Below are 21,213 nucleotides of genomic sequence, written 5' to 3'. Positions count from 1 at the left end.
AAAATTAAAAAAAAAAACTTAAGTTAAAGATTTTTCTTTTGTTTTTTGTTTGTTTTATTTTTTGTCCTTTTTTAAAAGTTAAAGATTTTTCTAAACTCATTTTGGAAAATTGTTTTTGCTGAAAGTATTAAGAATCTAAACAGCATTATATTTGATTTTCAAAGTTTAGTCTCTAATATTTGAATTCATAAATATGCAATCATTAGTGTTTTAAAAATAAAAAATAACATACTCTGTCACATTTTAGAGTTGCCTGTAACATCACCATTGGGTATTGCTGTGATAAAAAACATGGAGAATTGGGAACAGATATTGCAAGACAAAATGGATCAATTTGAAGGCCCACCCCCTAACTATATCAACACATACCCAACTGACCTTTCAGTAGGAGCTGGACCAGCTATCCTTCGAAATAAAGCAATGTTTGAGCCTGAAAACACGCCATTCAAGTAAGAATACCCTAATCATACTCATCGATGAGAGTGTTCAGTTTCTGCTTTCTTAACAAATTGACAAGCATTTTAGTAGAATTCAGAACAGTTGAAACCTCAATCTCGTTTGTTTGTTTTTTTTTTGTTTTTGGGCCACACCCAGCGGTGCTCAGAGGTTACTCCTGGCTGTCTGCTCAGAAATAGCTCCTGGCAGGCTCGGGGGACCATATGGGACACCGGGATTCGAACCAACCACCTTTGGTCCTGGATCGGCTGCTTGCAAGGCAAACGCCGCTGAGCTATCTCTCCGGGCCCTCAATCTCGTAATAGAACTATTTTCCCAGTAAAATACCAATATCTCCTGCCCCAGTAGACATACTACTTTTATAATCAGGAAAAAAAGAAACCCTTATTTTCTGTGTGTCATTATCTTAAGAGATATACAAAGTTTTGGAACAATTATCTATATATGTAAATACAGTCTGCTTGATATTTGTCAGTAATATAATAGTTAACACAGCAGATTTTTAAAACGAAGGGTTTGGTATTTTATTCTTGTCTGTCTAGTTCCTAAATATTTAGCAGCTTCTTTTGGGGTAGCTGACCATAATTGAGTATTACTAATAAGTTGAAACCTTATAAAATTTTAACTTACTATGCTTTTATGTTTGACACCTGTGATTAGAGAATTATTGCTTTATGAATTATTTTTAAAATTAAAAATGAAATAAATTGGGCTGGTGTAATAGCACAACAGGTAGGGTGCTTTCCTTGCACATGGTTGACTCAGATTTGATCCCCAGTATCCCTGAGTAGAAGGATGAAGAAGGCAACAGGAGTAATTCCTGAGCACCATTCAATGTGGCCCAAGACAAAACATTTTTTTTTAATGTGTCTTCAGTAAGAAATGCATCTTCTATAAACTTAACACAATTTGGGTTTTTTGTTTGTTTGTTTCTAAATAGGTCTCGGGATTCTTCTGCTCTTCCAGTCAAACGACTTTGGCATTTTCTTGTTAAACAAGAAGTCCTTCAAGAGACATTTATTAGATATATTTTCACTAAGAAAAGAAAGCAGAGTGAGGTAATTGGAAAAAAATATTTTTTTGAAAAATATTTTCGTGGTTGTAACTTTACTTTTAGTAATTCTTATAGAAATCAGAAATTAATTTATTTTGACTTAATTTTTTTGTTCAAATGTGTTACCTTTTATACATTGAGTGAAAACTTATAATACTGAGCTAATGCACACCAGATAGGATGTTTGCCTTGCATGCGGCCAACCCAGGTTTCATACCCAGCATCCTTTATGGTCCCCTGAGCCTGCCAGGAGTGGTTTCTAAGTACAGAGCCAAGAGTAATGCCTATGCACCATCGGGTGTGACTCAGAAACAAACAAAAAATTATAATGTATTTTTTTTACAAACTAAATTTTGTTTTTTCAGGAGTTATGGAGATAGCTCAGTGGGCTGGAGTATATGCTTTGTAAGTAGAAGTTCCAGCAGCTCATGCATAAATGCAGAGACAAAAGTGGCTCTCTGCTGGATTGGAACCCCTAAACCAAAAAAAAAAAAAAAAAACCCAAAACCCAACAACTTAGTTTTTGTTTCATAACATTTGAAACTAATTAAGATCCTTATGTTAAAAGCACAAGGATGCAAAAGTAGATACTTACATGATGGCTAGTTTGAGGACCTTAATATAGAAATGACACTTTTTTTGTGGGTTTTTTTTTTGGGGGGGGGGTCACACCCGGCAGTGCTCAGGGGTTATTCCTGGCTCCATGCTCAGAAATTGCTCCTGGAAGGCACCTGGGACCATATGGGATGCTGGGATTCGAACCGATGACCTTCTGCATGAAAGGCAAACGCCTTACCTCCATGCTATCTCTCCGGCCCCTAAAATGACATTTTTATCATGATTTTCCAAATAATATTTAATTGTAAATAAATCCTTTAAAAATAAAACATTCAACAAATAAATATAAACACATAAATAAAAACATTCAACAGATAGAAATGGTAGAGGATAAACTTCAGGGTAATTTTGTGAGAGAATAAACAGTGAAATTCCACATCTAATATGACTGATTGTATTGCATTTTCAAAGTAAACAGAGATTCTGATATTATGTGATAGTGAATATTTTGGGCTTAATAAACATGAGTGATGTAGAGCAATACAGGGTTCAGGAAGGATTTGGGAGACTGGTACTTTACAATGTCAGATGATCTGACATGAATACAGACAATGAATACAGACATCTCTCCAGCAAGCATTTCCATCCATTTGAGCATTAAAGGAGGTAATGGTTATTTTGGAGAGTGTTCAGAATGGATAGTCAGATATTATTTTAGGCAAAATACATGAGAAAAGAGAAACATTATATTTTACTTAGAAACATGAAAAGTGGAAGACACTTTCAAAAAGATGGTTCTTTTCCCAAAGTAAAACATTGACTCCTCTGTGCCCTGTATCTGGAGTTGCAGAGCCTTCAGGACACTTTCTTTTTTTTTTTTTTTTTTTTTTTTTTTGGTTTTTGGGCCACACCCGGCGGTGCTCAGGGGTTACTCCTGGCTGTCTGCTCAGAAAGAGCTCCTGGCAGGCACGGGGGACCAAATGGGACACCGGGATTCGAACCAACCACCTTTGGTCCTGGATCGGCTGCTTGCAAGGCAAACACCGCTGTGTTATCTTTCCACCTTTGGTCCTGGATCGGCTGCTTGCAGGGCAAACACCGCTGTGCTATCTCTCCGGGCCCAGGACACTTTCTTTTACCCTCTTACTTGGGTGGTGATTGTGGTCAATTTTTAGGACTATTATTTTAGTGTCTCTATGGATTTAAAAAATATGTACTTATGTGAAAAGAAGGGAAATGAACAAACATAATTCTTTAGAGCCATTTTTTACTTTTAATCATAAAGATTGATGGATTCAAATATTTGATTTAGGATTTATTGAAGAAATTAGAGCCCATTTGTTGGATGTCTTGTTTATTATCTCTTTTCAGCATTTTCATACTGATGCTGAATCCAAATTCTATAAGACAATATATTGGTACCTAAATAGATTTCAAAGTTACTCACCTAATTGGGGTTTCACAGCTCATTGAAGGTCAGTTTTCTGAGTAATGATATACTGAAGACACACTTTGATTCTGAGGTTGGTAGTAATTTGATTCATTTGGACTCTCAGAGCCTGGGAGTGCTATTGGAAGCCAGCATTAAGGCTACTTAAGTCCTCAGAGACTTGTCTTACCTTCTTGGATCCATCTCCTGTCTGTCTGCCCCTCCTATTTCAGTGCCTTTAGGATTTCATACTCAAGCGGTGTCTATGAACAAGAAGGTGTGTGTGGCCAAGAAAAAGTAAAATAAAGGCTGTGTGATCTTTGGTTAGCTCTGGGAAGGGGAGTAGAACATGGCTGGGAGGTTTTATGGTTTTGTTTGTTTTTTGTTGTTGTTGTTGATTTTTGTTTTGAAGTCACACCCAGTGGTGCTCAGAGTGCTCCTGGCTCTGTACTCAAGAATTACTCCTGTTGGTGTGAGGGCAACCATATGGTATCCTGGAGATCAAACCCTGGGTCAGCCACATACAAGGCAGGTACCCTGCTCTAGCCACATGGCTGTGAGTTTGAATGGGAGATACAGAACCATGTACACTTAGGGGCCATGCCTGGGTATTCTCAGGATTTATTCCTGACTATTCAGGAATCACTCCTGGCAGGACACAGGGGACTTCATGGGTTGCTGGGTATTGAACTGAAGTCCACTCTGCAAGGCAAATGCCCTACCTGCTGTACTATTTATTACTCCACCTTTTGAATTTTAAATCACTAAGTGAAAGGATCATGACCAGTGCTACCCAATAGAACTTTTTTGTAACAATGAAAACTTATATCTCTTTGATATCATAGTCACTAGCCACTTATGGGTCTTGCACACTTGAGATGTGGCTTGTGTGACTTAAAGGTCACTTTTTAATTTTGTTGAAGTTTAGTCACATAAGATTGTCTAGTCACTACTATATTGAGTGGCACAGGTACACTGAAAAATTGTCCTCACTAGGAAATATAACACCCCCCAAAATGTTAGAACTAGAAGATAAATATCATTAGGCTCAGAAATATGCAACATTTATGAAAATTATTCATTCAATGATAGTAACTGATTTGTATAAATTCTAAATCTAATACATAAAATATATATTTAATATATATTTAGACAAAAGCTACCCACAGATTGGGACGAACTATTCACCCAATAACTGCAGACAAGGGGCTAATATATAAGATATACAAGTTACAGAGGGGCCAGAGAGTTAGCATGGAAGTAAGGCGTTTGCCTTTCATGCAGAAGGTTGGTGGTTTGTTATCCCGGCATCCCATATGGTCCCCCAAGCCTGCCAGGAGCGATTTCTGAGCTTAGAGCCAGGAGTAACCCCTGAGCGCTGCTGGGTGTGACCAAAAAACCAAAAAAAAAAAAAAAAGTTACAGATAGAACTTAACAAAAATATATATATAGCCCCATTAAAAAATGGGGAGAAGAAATGAACAATTTCTCAAAGAAGAAATATGAATGGCCAAAAGGCACATGAAAAATGCTCCACATCACTAATTATCAGGGAGATGCAAATCAAAACAACAGTGAGGTACATCTCACGCCACAAAGACTGGCACACATTGCAGAGATCAAGAACAGTAAGTGCTGGTGAGGATGTGGGAGGAAAGGAGCTCTCAATTCACTGCTGTGAGGAATGTCATCTAGTCCAGCCCTTATGGAAAACAATATGGAGATTCCTCAAAAAATTGAAAATTAGGGGCCGGTGAGGTGGTGCTAGAGGTAAGGTGTCTGCCTTGCAAGCGCTAGCCAAGGAAGGACCGCGGTTCGATCCCCCGACGTCCCTTATGGACACCCCCAAGCCAGGGGCAATTTCTAAGCGCTTAGCCAGGAGTAACCCCTGAACATCAAATGGGTGTGGCCCAAAAACCCAAAAAAAAACAAAAAACAAAAAAAACTGAAAATTGAGCTCCCATACAATCCAGCTATACCACTCCTAGGGGTATACCCTAGGAACACAAAAATACAATACAAAAATCCCTTCCTCACACCTATGTTCATCGCAGCACTAATTACAATAGCCAGACTCTGGAAACAACCAAGATGACCTTCAACTGATGAATGGTTAAAGAAACTTTGGTACATATACACAATGGAATATTATGGCGCTATCAGGAGAGATAAAGTCATGAAATTTACCTATACATGGATGGATATGGATACTATTATGCTGAGTGAAATCAGTCAGAGGGAGAGTGAGATACACAGAATAGTCACACTTATCTATGGGTTATTGTAATAATGCCCAGAGATGGAGGGCCTAAAGGACCAGCTCATGATATGAAGTTCACCTCAAGGAGGGGAGAATGCAGTTAGAACACTAATAACTACCATGACAATGCTAATGAGTGAGAGAAGTAGAATGCCTGTCTAGAATACAAGCAGGGGTTGTGGGTGGAGGGGTGTGGGGAGCATTGGTGGTGGGAATGTTGCATTGGTGAAGGGGGGTGTTCTTTTTGTGATCAAAACTCAACTACAGTCATGTTTGTAATCATGGTGTGTAAAGATAAAAAGAAGTATGTGCAAAAAAAAATAATATATATAAATAAGTTGAAGTTGCTTGAATTTATATATATGTGTGTGTGTGTGTGTGTGTGTGTGTGTGTTTTATTTTAGTTTTGGGGCCATACCTAGCTAAAATCACAAGTTACCCCTGGTTACTCCTGAGCTCTGCGCTCAGAAATCACTCCTGGCAGGCTCATGGAACCATATGGGATGCTGGTGATTGAACTTGGGTTCGTCCTGGGTCTGCAGCATGTAGGGCAAACTCTCTACTGCTGTATTATCACTCCAGTCCCTTGAATTTATATTTGGACTAAATCTATCAGGATTGGAATCTGTGTAATGTAGAATACAACTGCTTATACAAATGTTTATGTTTTAGATATTACAATTTAAACGAGAACCTAGTTATACAACTGATTAATTTTGCTTGTTTTGCTTGGTGTTGTATTTATTTGATATCACATTTTATTTCATTTACTTTTTTAATTTTATGCTTTTAAAAGGAATGCTTGGAAATTAAGTTTTACCATCCTTAAGTGATGGAGTGACAATTTCATTTTGAAATTTTTCATTCTCTTTATAATTTTGTTCCATGCATGTGTTTGTGTTGGTGTGGTGTTACTTAGTCTGTAGAAGAACATGTGAAGCAGGTCAAATACAGCTCGATAGCAGAAGATTCCCACATCAAGGTAGTGTTCCAAACTCTTGTTCTAAAGCTCATTTCTCTATAGCTCAAGGAATTAGCACCTCGACTCTAAATCTAATCCTGGCTAATCGGAGTGCACCTTCCTCCTATCCACTGCAGTTACACTGGCAGAGGTCACACTACTTTGCTTAGATCTTATCTCTCTTGCTTTCTGCTTCATCCCCACATTGTCTGTCTCTTACAGCCTGTTCTGTTTGATGGCATTTCAATCTTGCTTCACTTTGCTTTCTCTTATTCTTTTCACCTTCCTCATAAATCTCCTTCATTCCTTGCTAACTATACTTTTCATTGTCTATTCCTTGTTTCTCTCTTTCTTATTTAATATTGCCACATTTCTTCTGTGACTCCTTTGTCTTTCTGTATCTTTTTTTCTCTACTCAGTGCCTTGCTGCAGAATCTTTGTTTATGTTTGGAAGAGATAAAGAAATGTAGAACTATTTTAATATGAGAACTTTATTAATTGTATAACCTATGTTTAATGACCAATTTTCCTGCAATCATGATAGAAATATTTATAATTGAGGTGATTACATCAGAACTTAGAAGATTTAAGTTAAACTCAAAGCTAATTTCAACACACTGAAATGACTATCTTTTTTCCCCCTTACTAATGTTTCTGCTCCATTTTCTTTTTACCCCTCTTTGATGCTATATAGATATCTCCATGGAGCTATGTGATTGGTTTTTTGTTTTTTGTTTCAGGTTGAAGCTGATCTGGGATATCCAGGTGGAAAAGCAAAGATCATTCATAAGGAGTCTGACATGATCATGGCATTTTCTGTTAATAAGGTAAAGCTGCAGTAATTAGAAAGACTACTTCTTTATAGTGACATTGCTTGTAGTTATTGACTTTCCTTTGCTTTCCAGGCAAATGGTAATGAAATTGTTTTGGCTTCGACACATGATGTGCAAGAACTTGATGTTACTTCTTTGCTGGCCTGCCAGTCATATATATGGATTGGAGAAGAATATGATAAAGAATCCAAAAGGTTTATCTTCTGAACTCAATTTTAAGTATAGTATCCCCTACTCAAAGGAAAGCATTAGTGAATGTGTATATAATTGGAATTATATCATTCTCCCATTATTTGGGTAGGGGATAAAGATAACTGATTTAGGGGTGAGAGAGATAGTATAAAGGGGATGGTGCCATGCACGCAACCAACCTAAGTTCAATTCTTAGCATGCCATATACTGCCAGAAGTAATCCCTGAGCACCCCTGGGTATGCATCCCTCAAAAAAGAGAGAATAAAATCTAGAAATTAGATTAGAAATTATAAAATTAGAAAACAAGCATTTGGTCCAAATCATGCCTCAGTGAAGTTGCCTCCAAACAACATGAAATTAAATATTTATTTTACCCAAAAGGAAAAAGTTAATCAGCACTAAAATCAGCTATGATTAGAATTTGTACGTGTTTTTTTTGGTATTTTTTATTTGTTTGTTTTGGGGGCCACACCTGACAGCACTCAGGGGTTACTCCTGGCTTTACACTTAGAAATCAGTCCTAGCAGGCTCAGGGGATCATATAGGACGCTGGAGATCCAACTGGGTCTATCACTGTACTACCCCTCTAGCCCCAACCTAAGGTTTTATTACATGTATATGTATATGCTTATACATACATATAAGAGAAAATATAGAAACACCAATTTATGTACGTATATAAGGAGATACATATTTAAAAAAGGGGGGGGGGACTTCTGAGGGGCCAGGGATGTGGCTTAGTTTTAGAGCATATGCTTCACAGGAATGAGGCCCTGGGTGTGATCGCTGGCACACATAGCTGCCACAACAATTAAAACAAAACTGAGGGCCAGAGAGATAGCATGCATGCAGAAGGCATCCCATATGTTCCCCCTAGCCTGCTAGGAGCGATTTCTGAGTGTAGAGCCAGGAGTAACCCTGAGCACTGCCAGGTGTGATGCCCCCAAAAAATTGAATAGAAAGCTGTCATTAGAGTTCGAGTTAAGAGAAAAATGTATCTTTTCCAGTAACACATGAATGTTTTTCACAGCTCAGATGACGTTGATTATCGTGGCTCCACTACAACTCTTTACCAACCTATGGCGACACCCCATTCAGCAGCTCAGGTGCATCCGCCTTCATCTGTGCCATGGCTGGGCACTGGACAGACCAGCACTGGAGCCAGTGTGGTATGTGACAGCTTTCCATGAGGGATGGTTTCCAGGTACCGACTTCCTCCAAAATAAATGATGTGGCAAAGTTCCTACAGATCAGGGACAACAGCCAGGTAGCATGAATGTATGAATGACAGCTGAGATTGGGTGTCCCTGTTTCAGGTACTTGTGTTTTCTCCTACAAGGTGCTGCTTTTTATCTCTCAGTATAATTTATAGATGAGAAAATAGGAGCACAAAGTGGTCAAATAGAATTAGAGGAATTCCTGTTGACAATAGATGTTTTGGACATGGTTGGTCACTGTGGCTGATTGGGGGGCCCTCTACATGTTTGTGAAGAGTCTGAAGATTCTACATGATGGATGCTTGTAATGGAGCTTCCTTATCTCTAGATCAGGGGTCTCAAACTCGCGGCCCGCGGGCCGTTTGCGGCCCTCCATACATTTTGTGGCCTGTGGCCAGCCTTCAAATATAGCAGTATTCACGATTATTTGCTTATCGAATAATCGCAAAAAAATCACATTAAACATTCGCATACCCCAAGCAGTTCCATTCGGAGTATGCAAATGTTTAATGCGATTTTTTGCGATTTTTTTCTTACTAATGCGGTATTTTTATTGCGAATATTCGGTAAGCGAATAATTTCAAATACTTTGCGCCTCGCGCAGACGTCATTTCTGCTGCTCCTGCCGGCTTTCCCTTGCATTATCGGAGGCCTAAGGGAGAGAAGTTTATTACAGAATTAGATTTTGTCATACCTTCATCATGACTTCATCAAAGCCTGCAGTGAAGAGAAAGATTGATGGCGAGCACAGATAATTTCAGGAAAAGTGAGAGATGCAGTATTTCTTTCTTGAGCACAGGGGCATCCCCACATGTCTTATTTGCTCAGAGAAAGTTGCAGTGCACAAGGAATACAACTTGAAACGCCATTATTCAACTAAACATGCTGAGGAATGTGCAAAATATCAAGAAAATGGGAGAGCCAAGCGCTGGTTGCCAGTCTTAAAGCTTGTCTAATGAGGCAACAAGATTTCTTCAAGAAAGCAACCAAAGAGAATGTTGCATCAGTCGAAGCTAGTTACATGGTTAGTGAGATAATTGCTAAAAAAATCACATTAAACATTCGCATACCCCAAGCAGTTCCATTCGGAGTATGCAAATGTTTAATGCGATTTTTTGCGATTTTTTTCTTACTAATGCGGTATTTTTATTGCGAATATTCGGTAAGCGAATAATTTCAAATACTTTGCGCCTCGCGCAGACGTCATTTCTGCTGCTCCTGCCGGCTTTCCCTTGCATTATCGGAGGCCTAAGGGAGAGAAGTTTATTACAGAATTAGATTTTGTCATACCTTCATCATGACTTCATCAAAGCCTGCAGTGAAGAGAAAGATTGATGGCGAGCACAGATAATTTCAGGAAAAGTGAGAGATGCAGTATTTCTTTCTTGAGCACAGGGGCATCCCCACATGTCTTATTTGCTCAGAGAAAGTTGCAGTGCACAAGGAATACAACTTGAAACGCCATTATTCAACTAAACATGCTGAGGAATGTGCAAAATATCAAGAAAATGGGAGAGCCAAGCGCTGGTTGCCAGTCTTAAAGCTTGTCTAATGAGGCAACAAGATTTCTTCAAGAAAGCAACCAAAGAGAATGTTGCATCAGTCGAAGCTAGTTACATGGTTAGTGAGATAATTGCTAAGACACAAAAACCATTCACAGAAGGAGAGTTTGTTAAAAAAAAATGCATGTTACAGGCTGCAAGTATTATCTGTCCAGAATAGAAAGGTCAGTTTAGCAAAATCAGCCTTTCTGCCAACACGGTGGCAGAGCGCATTTCTGACATGTCAAGTGACATTTATCATCAACTGTGTGAGAAAGCCAAATGTTTTGATGCATACTCAGTTGCTCTTGAGGAGGGCACAGATATAACAGACACTGCGCAGCTCACAATTTATGTCTGTGGTGTTGATTGCAATTTTGAATGACAGAGGAGCTGCTCACAATAATTTCAATGCATGGCCAGACCACCGCTAATGAGATAATTCGGCATCTGTGTGATGCCATTGAGAATGCAGGTTTGCCATGGAAGAGGTTTGTTGGAATAATAACCGATGGAGCGCCATTGATGACAGGGAGGAAAAATGGACTGGTGGCACTTGTTCAAAAAAAACTTGAAGAGGAGGGTGTAGAGAAGGCCATTGCTCTTCACTGCATTATCCATCAGCAGGCCCTTTGCAGTAAATGCCTGCCGTGTGACAATGTGATGTCTGTTGTTGTGAAATGCATCAACCAAATTAGATCCAGGGGCTTAAAGCACAGGAGGTTCCATGCTTTTTTAGAGGACATGGAGTCAGAATATGGAGATGTGCTCTATTTCACCGAGGTACGTTGGCTCAGCAGGGGAAATGTCCTGAAAAAATATTTTGAGTTGAGAGAAGTGAAAGTCTTTATGGAGAAGGATGGGAATGTTGCTTCTGAGTTGAGTGATCACAAATGGCTCATGGACTTAGCTTTTCTTGTTGACATCACACATAAGCTGAATGTACTAAACAAGATGTTACAAGGTCTGGGGCAGCTTATCAGTGCTGCCTATGACAACGTGAGAGCATTCTCCACAAAACTTGTATTATGGAAATCCCAGCTCTCTCAGACATAAACCTTTGCCATTTCCCAGCATGCAAGGAACTTGTGGATGCAGGCATACCATTCAGTGGTGAGAAATATGTTGATGCTATTTGTAAGCTAGAGAAGGAATTTGATCACAGATTTGCAGACTTCAAAAAACACAGAGCCACTTTTCAAATTTTTGTGGACCCCTTTTCCTTTGATGTGCAAGATGCCCCTCCTGTGCTTCAAATGGAACTTATTGACCTGCAGTGCAACTCTGATCTCAAAGCCAAGTTCAGGGAGATTAGTGGAAAAGCAGACTTGCATGGGCAAATTTTGAGAGAATTGCCCTCCAGCTTCCCTGAGCTTTCCCGAATGTTCAAGCGCACCATGTGCCTTTTTGGGAGCACATATTTGTGTGAAAAGTTATTCTCTGCATTGAACTTCAATAAGTCAAAGTACAGGTCTAGACTTAATGATGATCATCTTCAAGCCATACTGAGGGTCTTAACTGCTTCCTCTCTAAAGCCAAATGTGGTTCTGATTTGTGAGAAGAAGCGCTGTCAAGTCTCTGGCAGCAAGGAATAGGCAAAAGATGCCATGTTCAGGAGAACTGTTCATGATCTTCACTCAATGTTCTATTCATGTTCATAAGAAATAATTAAAACTGTTAATAATGACGTTTGAGGACTTTTTATTGTGAAATCCCTTATGCAGCCCTCCCTCACCCCGACTTTGCCTCCTGCAGCCCTCAGGTAAATTGAATTTGAGACCCCTGCTCTAGATGAAGCTCTTGGTGTCCACAGTAACACACATTTGGCTTCTGTCTGTTCAGACAAGTACCCTTTGTGAGATTGGTTTGAAAATTCAAAACAGCACTTGGTTTCAGCAATCCTCCATTAGCCAGGAATAAATGTCATCAAAATGAGAAATGACTGAAGCACATCCTTCATCTCTTCCATGATGGATAAAACAAACATTTTCTTTATTATCCTTTAAAGCTTATGAAGCGGAATCTACATAATATTAAGAGAATGACCTCACACCCCATCCATCAGTACTGTAAGTTTTTCTATGATCCAAGATTAAAATGGCCTCTTTCAGTTTTCAGTTATTTTATACAGTTCTGTAAAAAGACTTTTCCTTTTGTGTTTCAGATCTCACGGGTGCTCAGGATGGCAGTGTACGAATGTTCGAATGGTCACGCCCTCAGCAACTTGTCTGTTTTCGCCAAGCCGGAAATGCAAGAGTCACCAGATTATATTTCAATTCACAAGGCAACAAGGTTCGTTCTTGGAGGTTACTGCTAAGTTTATGTGAAAATAATTGTGGGTATTTATAAGTAAATGGAAGCAAGCCTACATCTAAAAGCAAATTTATATGCTGATGTTTCTTGATTAACTCATCTGTTCTTAGATACTTGGGTTGTTTCCAGACCTTGACTACTGTGGATAATGCTGCAGTAAAGATAGGAATGTAGTGTTTCTGGGCTTTGGGAAGATGCCTAGAAGGGGAATTGCCGGAGTATAAAGATTTCTCAAGTCCTAATGCTTTTATGTTTAATAGGGATACTTGGCTTTGTGTGATGCTTATTTGTACCATTCTTGCAGTGTGGTGTTGCAGATGGAGAGGGTTTTATGAGTATATGGCAAGTAAACCAAACCTCATCAAATCCTAAACCTTACATGGTAAGTATTTTCTGTGTTTCCACAGCACATACAGAGGCCACTTATATACCAAGTGTCCATTTCTGAACCTCTTTTGGATACCTATGGAGAAAAGAAAGCAACAGTTCTCCCAGCAACCTAGTGATTTGTTAGGGGACCATGTGGAGTGTCACGGATTGAACCCATGAGGGCAAGCTGTTCTCTCTCCAACCCTTACTTTTAAAAACAGAAATGACCTATAGTCCACAGAACCTTGCTCTTTTACAGTTTCAGGGGTAATTATTTTATTTGAAAGATTTCAGAACCTTTCCTCTGTGTTCTATTAAACACATTATATTTTTATTCATTTAACACTCTTTTTTTATATTAACATAATTTTTATTTTGATCATAGTGGCTTACATATTGTTGACAATAATATTTTAGGTACATATTTACATAAAATCAGGGGGATTCCCATCACCGGTTTGTCTTCCCTACTCCTCCGTTTTTGTCCTACCATTTAACACTCTTAATTGACAGGATTTGGGGGATGGAGAGGGAGACATGCCCACTCCCAGTATCTCCTAGTGTCTCCCACTCCTGGGGGACACTGCCAGGGATCAAAATAGAAACCCATCGGGCCCGGAGAGATAGCACAGCGGTGTTTGCCTTGCAAGCAGCCGATCCAGGACCAAAGGTGGTTGGTTCGAATCCCGGTGTCCCATATGGTCCCCGTGCCTGCCAGGAGCTATTTCTGAGCAGACAGCCAGGAGTAACCCCTGAGCACCACCGGGTGTGGCCCCCCAAAACAAACAAAAAAAAAATAGAAACCCATCACCTCAGTCTTGTAGACCTTTAATTTTAGACATGACAGTATGCCTAAAACATTAATACAAATTAATATTTGGGATGAGTAAGGAAAGTATGGGAGTTAATAATGTTTAATATATATATAAACATCATAGTCTGTGAAATAGAGGTGATCTTGAATCTGTCCTTTGACCTTAAATTAGAACTTATTCCAGCATGATCATTTTATTTTCAATATTTCAAAATATTCAGAATTTTATTTTCAATATTCTAACTTACTTCTTCTATATACTCACCTCCAGATTTTATTTATCCACAGTGATCCAACAAAAAATGGTCTGAATTAGCAAATGGTCCCCATAATGCCACAGCCCTGTAGGCAGGTTTTATTTTGATATTTATATAACCATTTGACCTTTTTTTGTTTGTTTTTGGTTTTTGGACCACACCTGGTGGTGCTCAACGGTTTCTCCTGGCTCTGAACTCAGAAGTTGCTCCTGGCAGGATAGGGGGACCATATGGGATGCCAGAAATCGAACTGGAGTCTGTTCAGGGTTGGACATGCACGAGGCAAACACCCTACTGCTGTACTCTCTCTGGCCCTAACCATTTGACTTTTCCCTAACCATTTGACTTTTAAGTGGCTAAATGTTTCACTTAGTAGTGTGGTCAGATAGTGTGTGGTTGTATTCAGGTTTCCAAGCTAATTTGATAGAAATCCTTCTCACTGCAGTCTTAAATGTCAGTAGCAGGTCAGATTTTCTTCTTGGATTGCTTGTGTTAAGTTTGTTAAATGCCTTTTAGGTCATCAGCACAACACTAAGAATAGTTTAATCATAAATTAAAAGGCTTAATCGGGCTTGTGTATGTATAGATATCCTACCTAAATTATTTTTGGGGAAGGAGGCCACACCTGGCAGCACTCGGGTTACTCCTGGCTCTGCACTCAAAAATTGCTCCTGGCTGGATCGGGGGGGGACAATATTGGATTCCAGGAATCGAACTTGGATCTGTCCAAGGTCAGCAGCATGCAAGGCAAACGCCCTGCCACTGTGCTATCACTCTCACCCCTTCTACATACTTTTGTGCTTTTTACAACACTTCCTAGTTTATAAAAATATTGGGTAATTCAGCCAATAGTATGCAAATTATAGCTGTTCCTTTTACTATCACTCTTAATTCTAGCCTTTGTTTTGGTGACATGACCAGCAGAATTCACTGTGTTGGGGTGTTGGGGATTGAACTTAAAGCTCTCAGATGTAAACCATGTGTTCATTTTTTTAAATCTCCTTTAGACTTTAGGAAATTGGTCTTAGTGCATGTATACTTTATCTGTATCACTCTGTGCTTTACTAGATTATACTGGACTTTTCAGGTAACATTAGTTCTGCTTCATTTTCTAGAGTTGGCAATGCCATAGCAAAGCCGCAAGTGACTTCGCATTTATTACCTCTTCAAGTCTAGTTGCCACATCTGGACAGTCCAATGACAACAGGTAGGTTGGTATGAAGCAAAATAATAGGCCAGTATTAGAAGGTACTTTTGCTATAAAGTATGGATTTTTACTGAGGATTTCCTAACCCACACAAGTGAAAACTTTTGTAACCATTCTTCAAAAAGAGAAAACCAACGTTTACCCCATTTGTAGCCTTAAATTCTTTTTTCGCTAACATGTTCAGGTTATTTTTTGTTTTGTTTTGTTTAATCAGACCTGACTGTGCTCGAGCTTATTTCGGGCAGTAAGTAAGCTCTACCCACTGTACTATATTTCCAGCCCCAGAATACTCAGGTTCTGTCTACAGAAAAATAAGTGATTATTCGTACTTGACAGTACATACCTGAGCATTTTTTTCAGTTTCCTCCAGGAGTTGTCAGAGCAGGAAAGCATCCCTTTCACTCAGGAAATCATGTCTCACTTCTGTTGGAGGATGAGAATGGGGCAAGGGGGTGTGTGTGTCAGGTGAAGCAGCATTGTCTTTTGAAAAGGATCAACTCCCAGGAAAGCAATTGTCTTAGCCTTCTTCCCATTGAGTATCACCATCCTATGGAAGTGAATGAGGTGGTAATGGGGGGAGTGAGAGAGAGAGAGAGACAGAGAGAGAGAGAGAGACAGAGAGAGAAAGAGGAGAGGGAGGGAAAGAGAGGGGGAGGGAGGGAGGGAGAGAGAGACAGAGAGAGAGAGAGAGAGAGAGACAGAGAGAGAGAGAGAGAGAGAGAGAGAGAGAGAGAGAGAGAGAGAGAGAGAGCTCCTAAACATAGGGGCCAGAGTGAGAGTATGGTGGGTATGGCATTTGTAATGCATACAGCCAACCTGGGTTTGATCCCCAGGATCCCAAATGGTCCTCTGAGCCCACCAGGAGTGATTTCCCCAGCCAAGAGTAACCCCTGAGCGCTGCTGGGTGTGGCCCATAAATTTTATATATATACATATATACACACACATATACATATTAGACTTGAGGATATCCTGTGCTTAAGAATGACTGAGACTGTCTCTTTGTAAGGAACGTCTGCCTCTGGGACACACTGATCTCTCCTGGAAACAGCCTTATTCATGGTGAGTTATGGTCTATGAAACATCTAGTTTGGGAGCAGTTTCTTCTTGATTTCAATAGTCTCATTTTTAGCAACAAGACAGAAGTGGAGAAGTACTTGAAACCAATGATTAGAATCAATAAAGCTGTTAGAAATTCTATCTAATCACCGGGTTGAAGGAAATAGGTACAGCTGTAGGTTCCAGCTTTAACATAGATGATAGATAGATAGATAGATAGATAGATAGAGAGATAGATAGAGAGATAGAGAGATAGATAGAGAGATAGAGAGAGAGATAGAGAGATAGATAGAGAGATATAACATATATCTTATTTATATTCATCAGAAAATATGTTTTGGGAGTAGAGTGATAATACAGTAAGTAGGCTATTTGCCTTGCACACTGCTGACCCAGGTTCAGTCCGTGGCACCCTATGTGGTCTTCCAAACTTGCCAAGATTAAGCCCTGAGCACCACCAGGTGTGATCCAAAAGCAAAACAAAACAAATCTAAGTGTGATATATAGAGGATGGTGTTCCTGGCTGTATAGATGAAGGGGTTTTTTGCATTTAATTTTTTAATGTCAGATATTCCGAGTTAAATTCTCCTAACTGCCCCCCCCAAGTTAACTTTATTATATGTTTGGGTTTTTTTGTTTGTTTGTTTTGTTTTGGGGTCATACCCAGTAGCGCTCAGTGGTGTTACTCCAGGCTCTGTGCTCAGATGGCTTCTGGCAGCCTCGGGGGACCGTATGGGATGCCAGGAATCAAACTCGGGTCCATCCTGGGTCGACTGTATGCAAGACACATGCCCTACCTCTGTGCTATCTCTTTGGCCCCAAGGTTAACCTTATAATACTAAAACTACACCACTTAAAATTCTTTCAGGCCCAGGTGATAGTATAGTGTGTAGGGCTCTTGCATGCAGCCGATTCACTGAGTGAAGACCACCACCACTGGGTGGTCTTTGGTTTGTTTAGGGTAGAGGTGAGCTCACGAAGTTGCTGGGATCAAACTCCACCTCTCCATTTAAGTATTTAATTTAAAGAGCTGTAAAGAGTATTCCATGCTATGTAGCTGGAGTGATAGTACAGCGTTGGGGCGTTTGCCTTGCATGCGGCTGACCCAGGATGGACCCAAGTTCGATTCCTGGCATCCCAAATGGACCTCCAAGCCTTCCAGGAGTAACTTCTGAGCACAGAGCCAGGAGTAACCCATGAGTGCTGCTAGGTTTGGGAAAGGCTCTTGGTGTTTTCTTGCAGGCTTCACGTGTCATGATCATGGGGCCACGGTGCTCCAGTATGCACCCAAACACCAGCTGCTCATATCTGGAGGCAGGAAAGGCTGGGTCTGCCTGTTTGACATCCGCCAGAGGCAGCTGATGCACACGTTCCATGCTCATGACTCAGCCATAAAGGCCTTGGCCCTGGATCCCTGTGAGGAATATTTTACTACAGGCTCAGCAGAGGGGAACATAAAGGTGAGTCTGAATAACAGCTGGAGTGTGCTAAGTCTCTTCTGTCAGTATGATTAGAGTCCAAACTAAAGCCAGAAAAACCCACACTGGAATGTAAGGACCCACAGAGCTCAGGTTTCTCCCAAAGAAACATTATTAGAAAGACTGTCCACCCACTGAGGGAAACTGATTAGATCCAAAAACATGTTCCCAAGCTATTGAAACCAATGCATTTAAGTGTTTACAGAAAATTGTCTCATCATGTTAATGAGAGGTTTGATGCCAGTGCAATCAATCAATAAATAAATAAATAAATAAATAAATAAATAAATAAATAAATAACAGCCTCAAATTCTAAACAGATTTCACTCTTCAAGATTGCTAAACTCCTTAGGCTCTCTGGCATTAATAACACCAATAAAAAAGCTTTTTAGTAATTTATATGCCTGGATTTGGGGTAGGGGGGCTCCCACTGCTTTGTTGACAATGTATTTAATTGAACTAGACTTGGGATATCTAGGTAGGAAACTAAAAGAGAATATGAACAATGCCAAAGAGGAATGGAGGACTTAGTAAGCTGTCAGTAAAGAGACAGTGACTAGGCTTATAGGGAGAAATATGGGTCGAGCAATAAAAATGACTACTATATAACGTTTTCATTGTTCTGTTTTAAACCAGGTTTGGAGACTATCAGGCCATGGTCTAATTCATTCGTTTAAAAACGAACATGCTAAACAGTCCATTTTTCGAAACCTTGGAGCTGGAGTCATGCAGATTGACATCACCCAAGGCAATCGGATCTTCTCCTGTGGGGCTGATGGAACACTGAAAACCAGAGTTCTACCCAATGCTTTTAACTTCCCAACAAGAATTCTTGACATCCTATAGACTCAAGGATAGAGGTTTTATTTTTATAAATAATCCAATTGAGAAAACACTATGTTAGGCACTTCTCCTTTCCAAGCAGTTGAAACATTTAAAACAGTACAGAGAATCTCTATAGAATTCTATCCATGCTGAGTGTTGCCTGTACGGGGCTGTAGAATGACTGCATGTACCTTGTTATCATGCTGACATTAAAAGAATTCAGTCAAGCCTACTATTCTAAGGAGGAAAGCTATTCTTACTGCTGATTGAAGCATGCCTGCAGTTGCCTCTGTTGAGCAAAGGATAGTCCTAATGTGTTAGAATCGTAGACCCAGAATCACTGTAATCAGTGGAGCAGCGTGCAGTGACTAGTTTTCTGCTGTGAATGAGGTTATTTCCGTTCCTTCCTGCTAAATATTTTTCCTGTTAGTGTTTCCACAGAGCTAGTACTCTTAACTTGCAAAAGAGTGCAATGTTGTTTTCAATTTGCACATTTACATTATTTTGGACTGCTCATTTTTTTCTATATATTTGTCTTCATTTTAGGAATGAAATATGTGAACATGACATCAATGTTTGTAGTTAACAAACACATGCCAACTGAATACCTTTTTCTTCAAACATCATGGTTCAACATTCAGACATTTTAAGGCTATGTTGAAACTACATCATTAGAGCATTTCATATTTAAGGTGGATGTTAGGCTTTTTGTGGCCTGTTAATAGTTTGAGATTGGTGATATTATTTATTACCACAGCATATTGTATAAACTCTGCAGCTAAATATTATTTGCTTGTAAAATATTAGCCAATGTTGTCATATTTTGATGTATTTCCTTGGTTATGACCAAAAATATGTTCTTGGCCTATTGAAAACCAATGTCTTTGTTTAAATGTTTATCAGCAAATTGTCCCATCATGTTATGAGTATGTTTGATGCCTGTGCAGTAAACAGTAAAATATTATGGCCTACAAGCACCTTTTTCTGAAGGCAATGTGATATTCAAGCTGTGAAATACATATGTAAAAGAAAAATAAATGTTATTTGTTAGAGTTTTATCTTTATTTAATTTGTTATGACAGTCTTTGATATGTTTCAACAGTTAAGAACATCTCTTGGAGAAGTTTGATGCTATTTCTCAAGTACTGGATTATTCTAGGAAATGGAATACATCTGTGTGCCAGGAGGATGTTAGGACTATTGGATAGGAACTAAACTCACGGTACCTTCTTGAACTGTGCACTTATGTTGCTATTGACAGTGGTGAGAGATAAAGGAGTATGTGAATACACAAAATGGAGCACAAATTGGGCAAAAATGGAGGCCATAGGCAAAGATAGAATCCTAAAACTGAAGATGGAATCTTGAAACTCAGTGTGCTAAGTCCATTTTGGTCAGGGAAATGTTGTATGATTTTTATATTTTTAGATTTGGCTTATTTTGGTATGTGGGCTCAAGAATACATATTCAGAGATGGGAGAGAGAGATAATAGAGTGGGAAGGGTGCTTGCCTTGCATGCAACCAATCCAGAACCAATCCCTGCTGAGTGTGTCCCAAAATCCTGTTAGACAAAGTGCCTAGTTGATTGATGGTGTTGTTAACTACATTCTTTCTGATGTTTTATTAGCTACCAATAAAGGGATGATGAAGTCTTCAACTATAATAATTACTGTTTTTCTTTGCACTTGATAATCTTATTAGGTTACTTACATGTTGAAATGGATTCATTTATTATATTCTGTCCTTGATTGTTGTGCTTACATTAGTTTTAAACAAAACAGATTTCATAACTGCTTCAGGTTGCTTTTGATATGTGTTTATATGATTTCTCTTTCTGTTTCTTTTGTATCTATATTTAGAATAGACATTGTCTTTTTCTCATCTTTTCTTTTATCTTATTCTGATAACATTAGACTAATTTAATTTTAAGTGGTTCTTGAACTGACTATTAATATCTGCTTCATTAATCTCTCTCATGCTTGTAATTATTCTAAGATTTGTTTTTAACCTTTACCTTGTATTTCACTTGATTGGTTGACTTTGGCTTTTGAGTTATTCCTAGCGTGTTAGGTATCAATGCATTGCTGGGGACTGAACCTGGGCTTCCTGCATATACTCAGCCTGTTGACTTAATTATACAGCCTGCTGTCTTTATTTCACAATTTCATCTTACTATATGAAAATTATTCTTATGAACTTTATTTATTGGGAGGATTTGAGCCATATCTGGCATTGCTTCCTGGCTTACTCCTGATTCTGCTCTCAGGAATCATGGGTCTAGAAAGGAAGAAAGGAAATAATAATAAAAGTTTTTGAATGGATTTAAAAAAAGAGAAACACAATTTGAAAGATGAATGAAACCAAGTGCTGATTCTTTGAAAGAAAGAA

General features: G+C 39.1%; 1 protein-coding gene across 2 annotated transcripts in view; it reads left to right on the top strand.

The window, feature by feature from the left end:
* DMXL2 (Dmx like 2) overlaps positions 1–20,491 on the top strand; it is a 199,217-nt gene extending 178,726 nt beyond the window's left edge. The window contains exons 32-44 of one of the 2 annotated variants that reach the window (XM_049777558.1): positions 248–449; positions 1,397–1,514; positions 6,677–6,739; positions 7,459–7,545; positions 7,624–7,745; positions 8,775–8,913; positions 12,511–12,571; positions 12,667–12,794; positions 13,120–13,197; positions 15,371–15,462; positions 16,472–16,524; positions 17,764–17,981; positions 18,636–20,491. In XM_049777558.1, the coding sequence (XP_049633515.1) occupies positions 248–449; positions 1,397–1,514; positions 6,677–6,739; positions 7,459–7,545; positions 7,624–7,745; positions 8,775–8,913; positions 12,511–12,571; positions 12,667–12,794; positions 13,120–13,197; positions 15,371–15,462; positions 16,472–16,524; positions 17,764–17,981; positions 18,636–18,845 (1,571 nt within the window). In that variant the 3' untranslated portion in view covers positions 18,846–20,491. The remainder of the gene's footprint in view (positions 1–247; positions 450–1,396; positions 1,515–6,676; positions 6,740–7,458; positions 7,546–7,623; positions 7,746–8,774; positions 8,914–12,510; positions 12,572–12,666; positions 12,795–13,119; positions 13,198–15,370; positions 15,463–16,471; positions 16,525–17,763; positions 17,982–18,635) is intronic. The other variant, XM_049777555.1, reaches the window with a different exon arrangement.
* The last annotated feature ends 722 nt before the right edge of the window (positions 20,492–21,213 follow it).

This window comes from Suncus etruscus, chromosome 1, assembly GCF_024139225.1.
Source record: "Suncus etruscus isolate mSunEtr1 chromosome 1, mSunEtr1.pri.cur, whole genome shotgun sequence".
Lineage (NCBI taxonomy): Eukaryota > Metazoa > Chordata > Mammalia > Eulipotyphla > Soricidae > Suncus > Suncus etruscus.
Note: the sequence above shows the minus strand (reverse complement) of the source record. Positions and strands in the feature narration are given on the sequence as shown.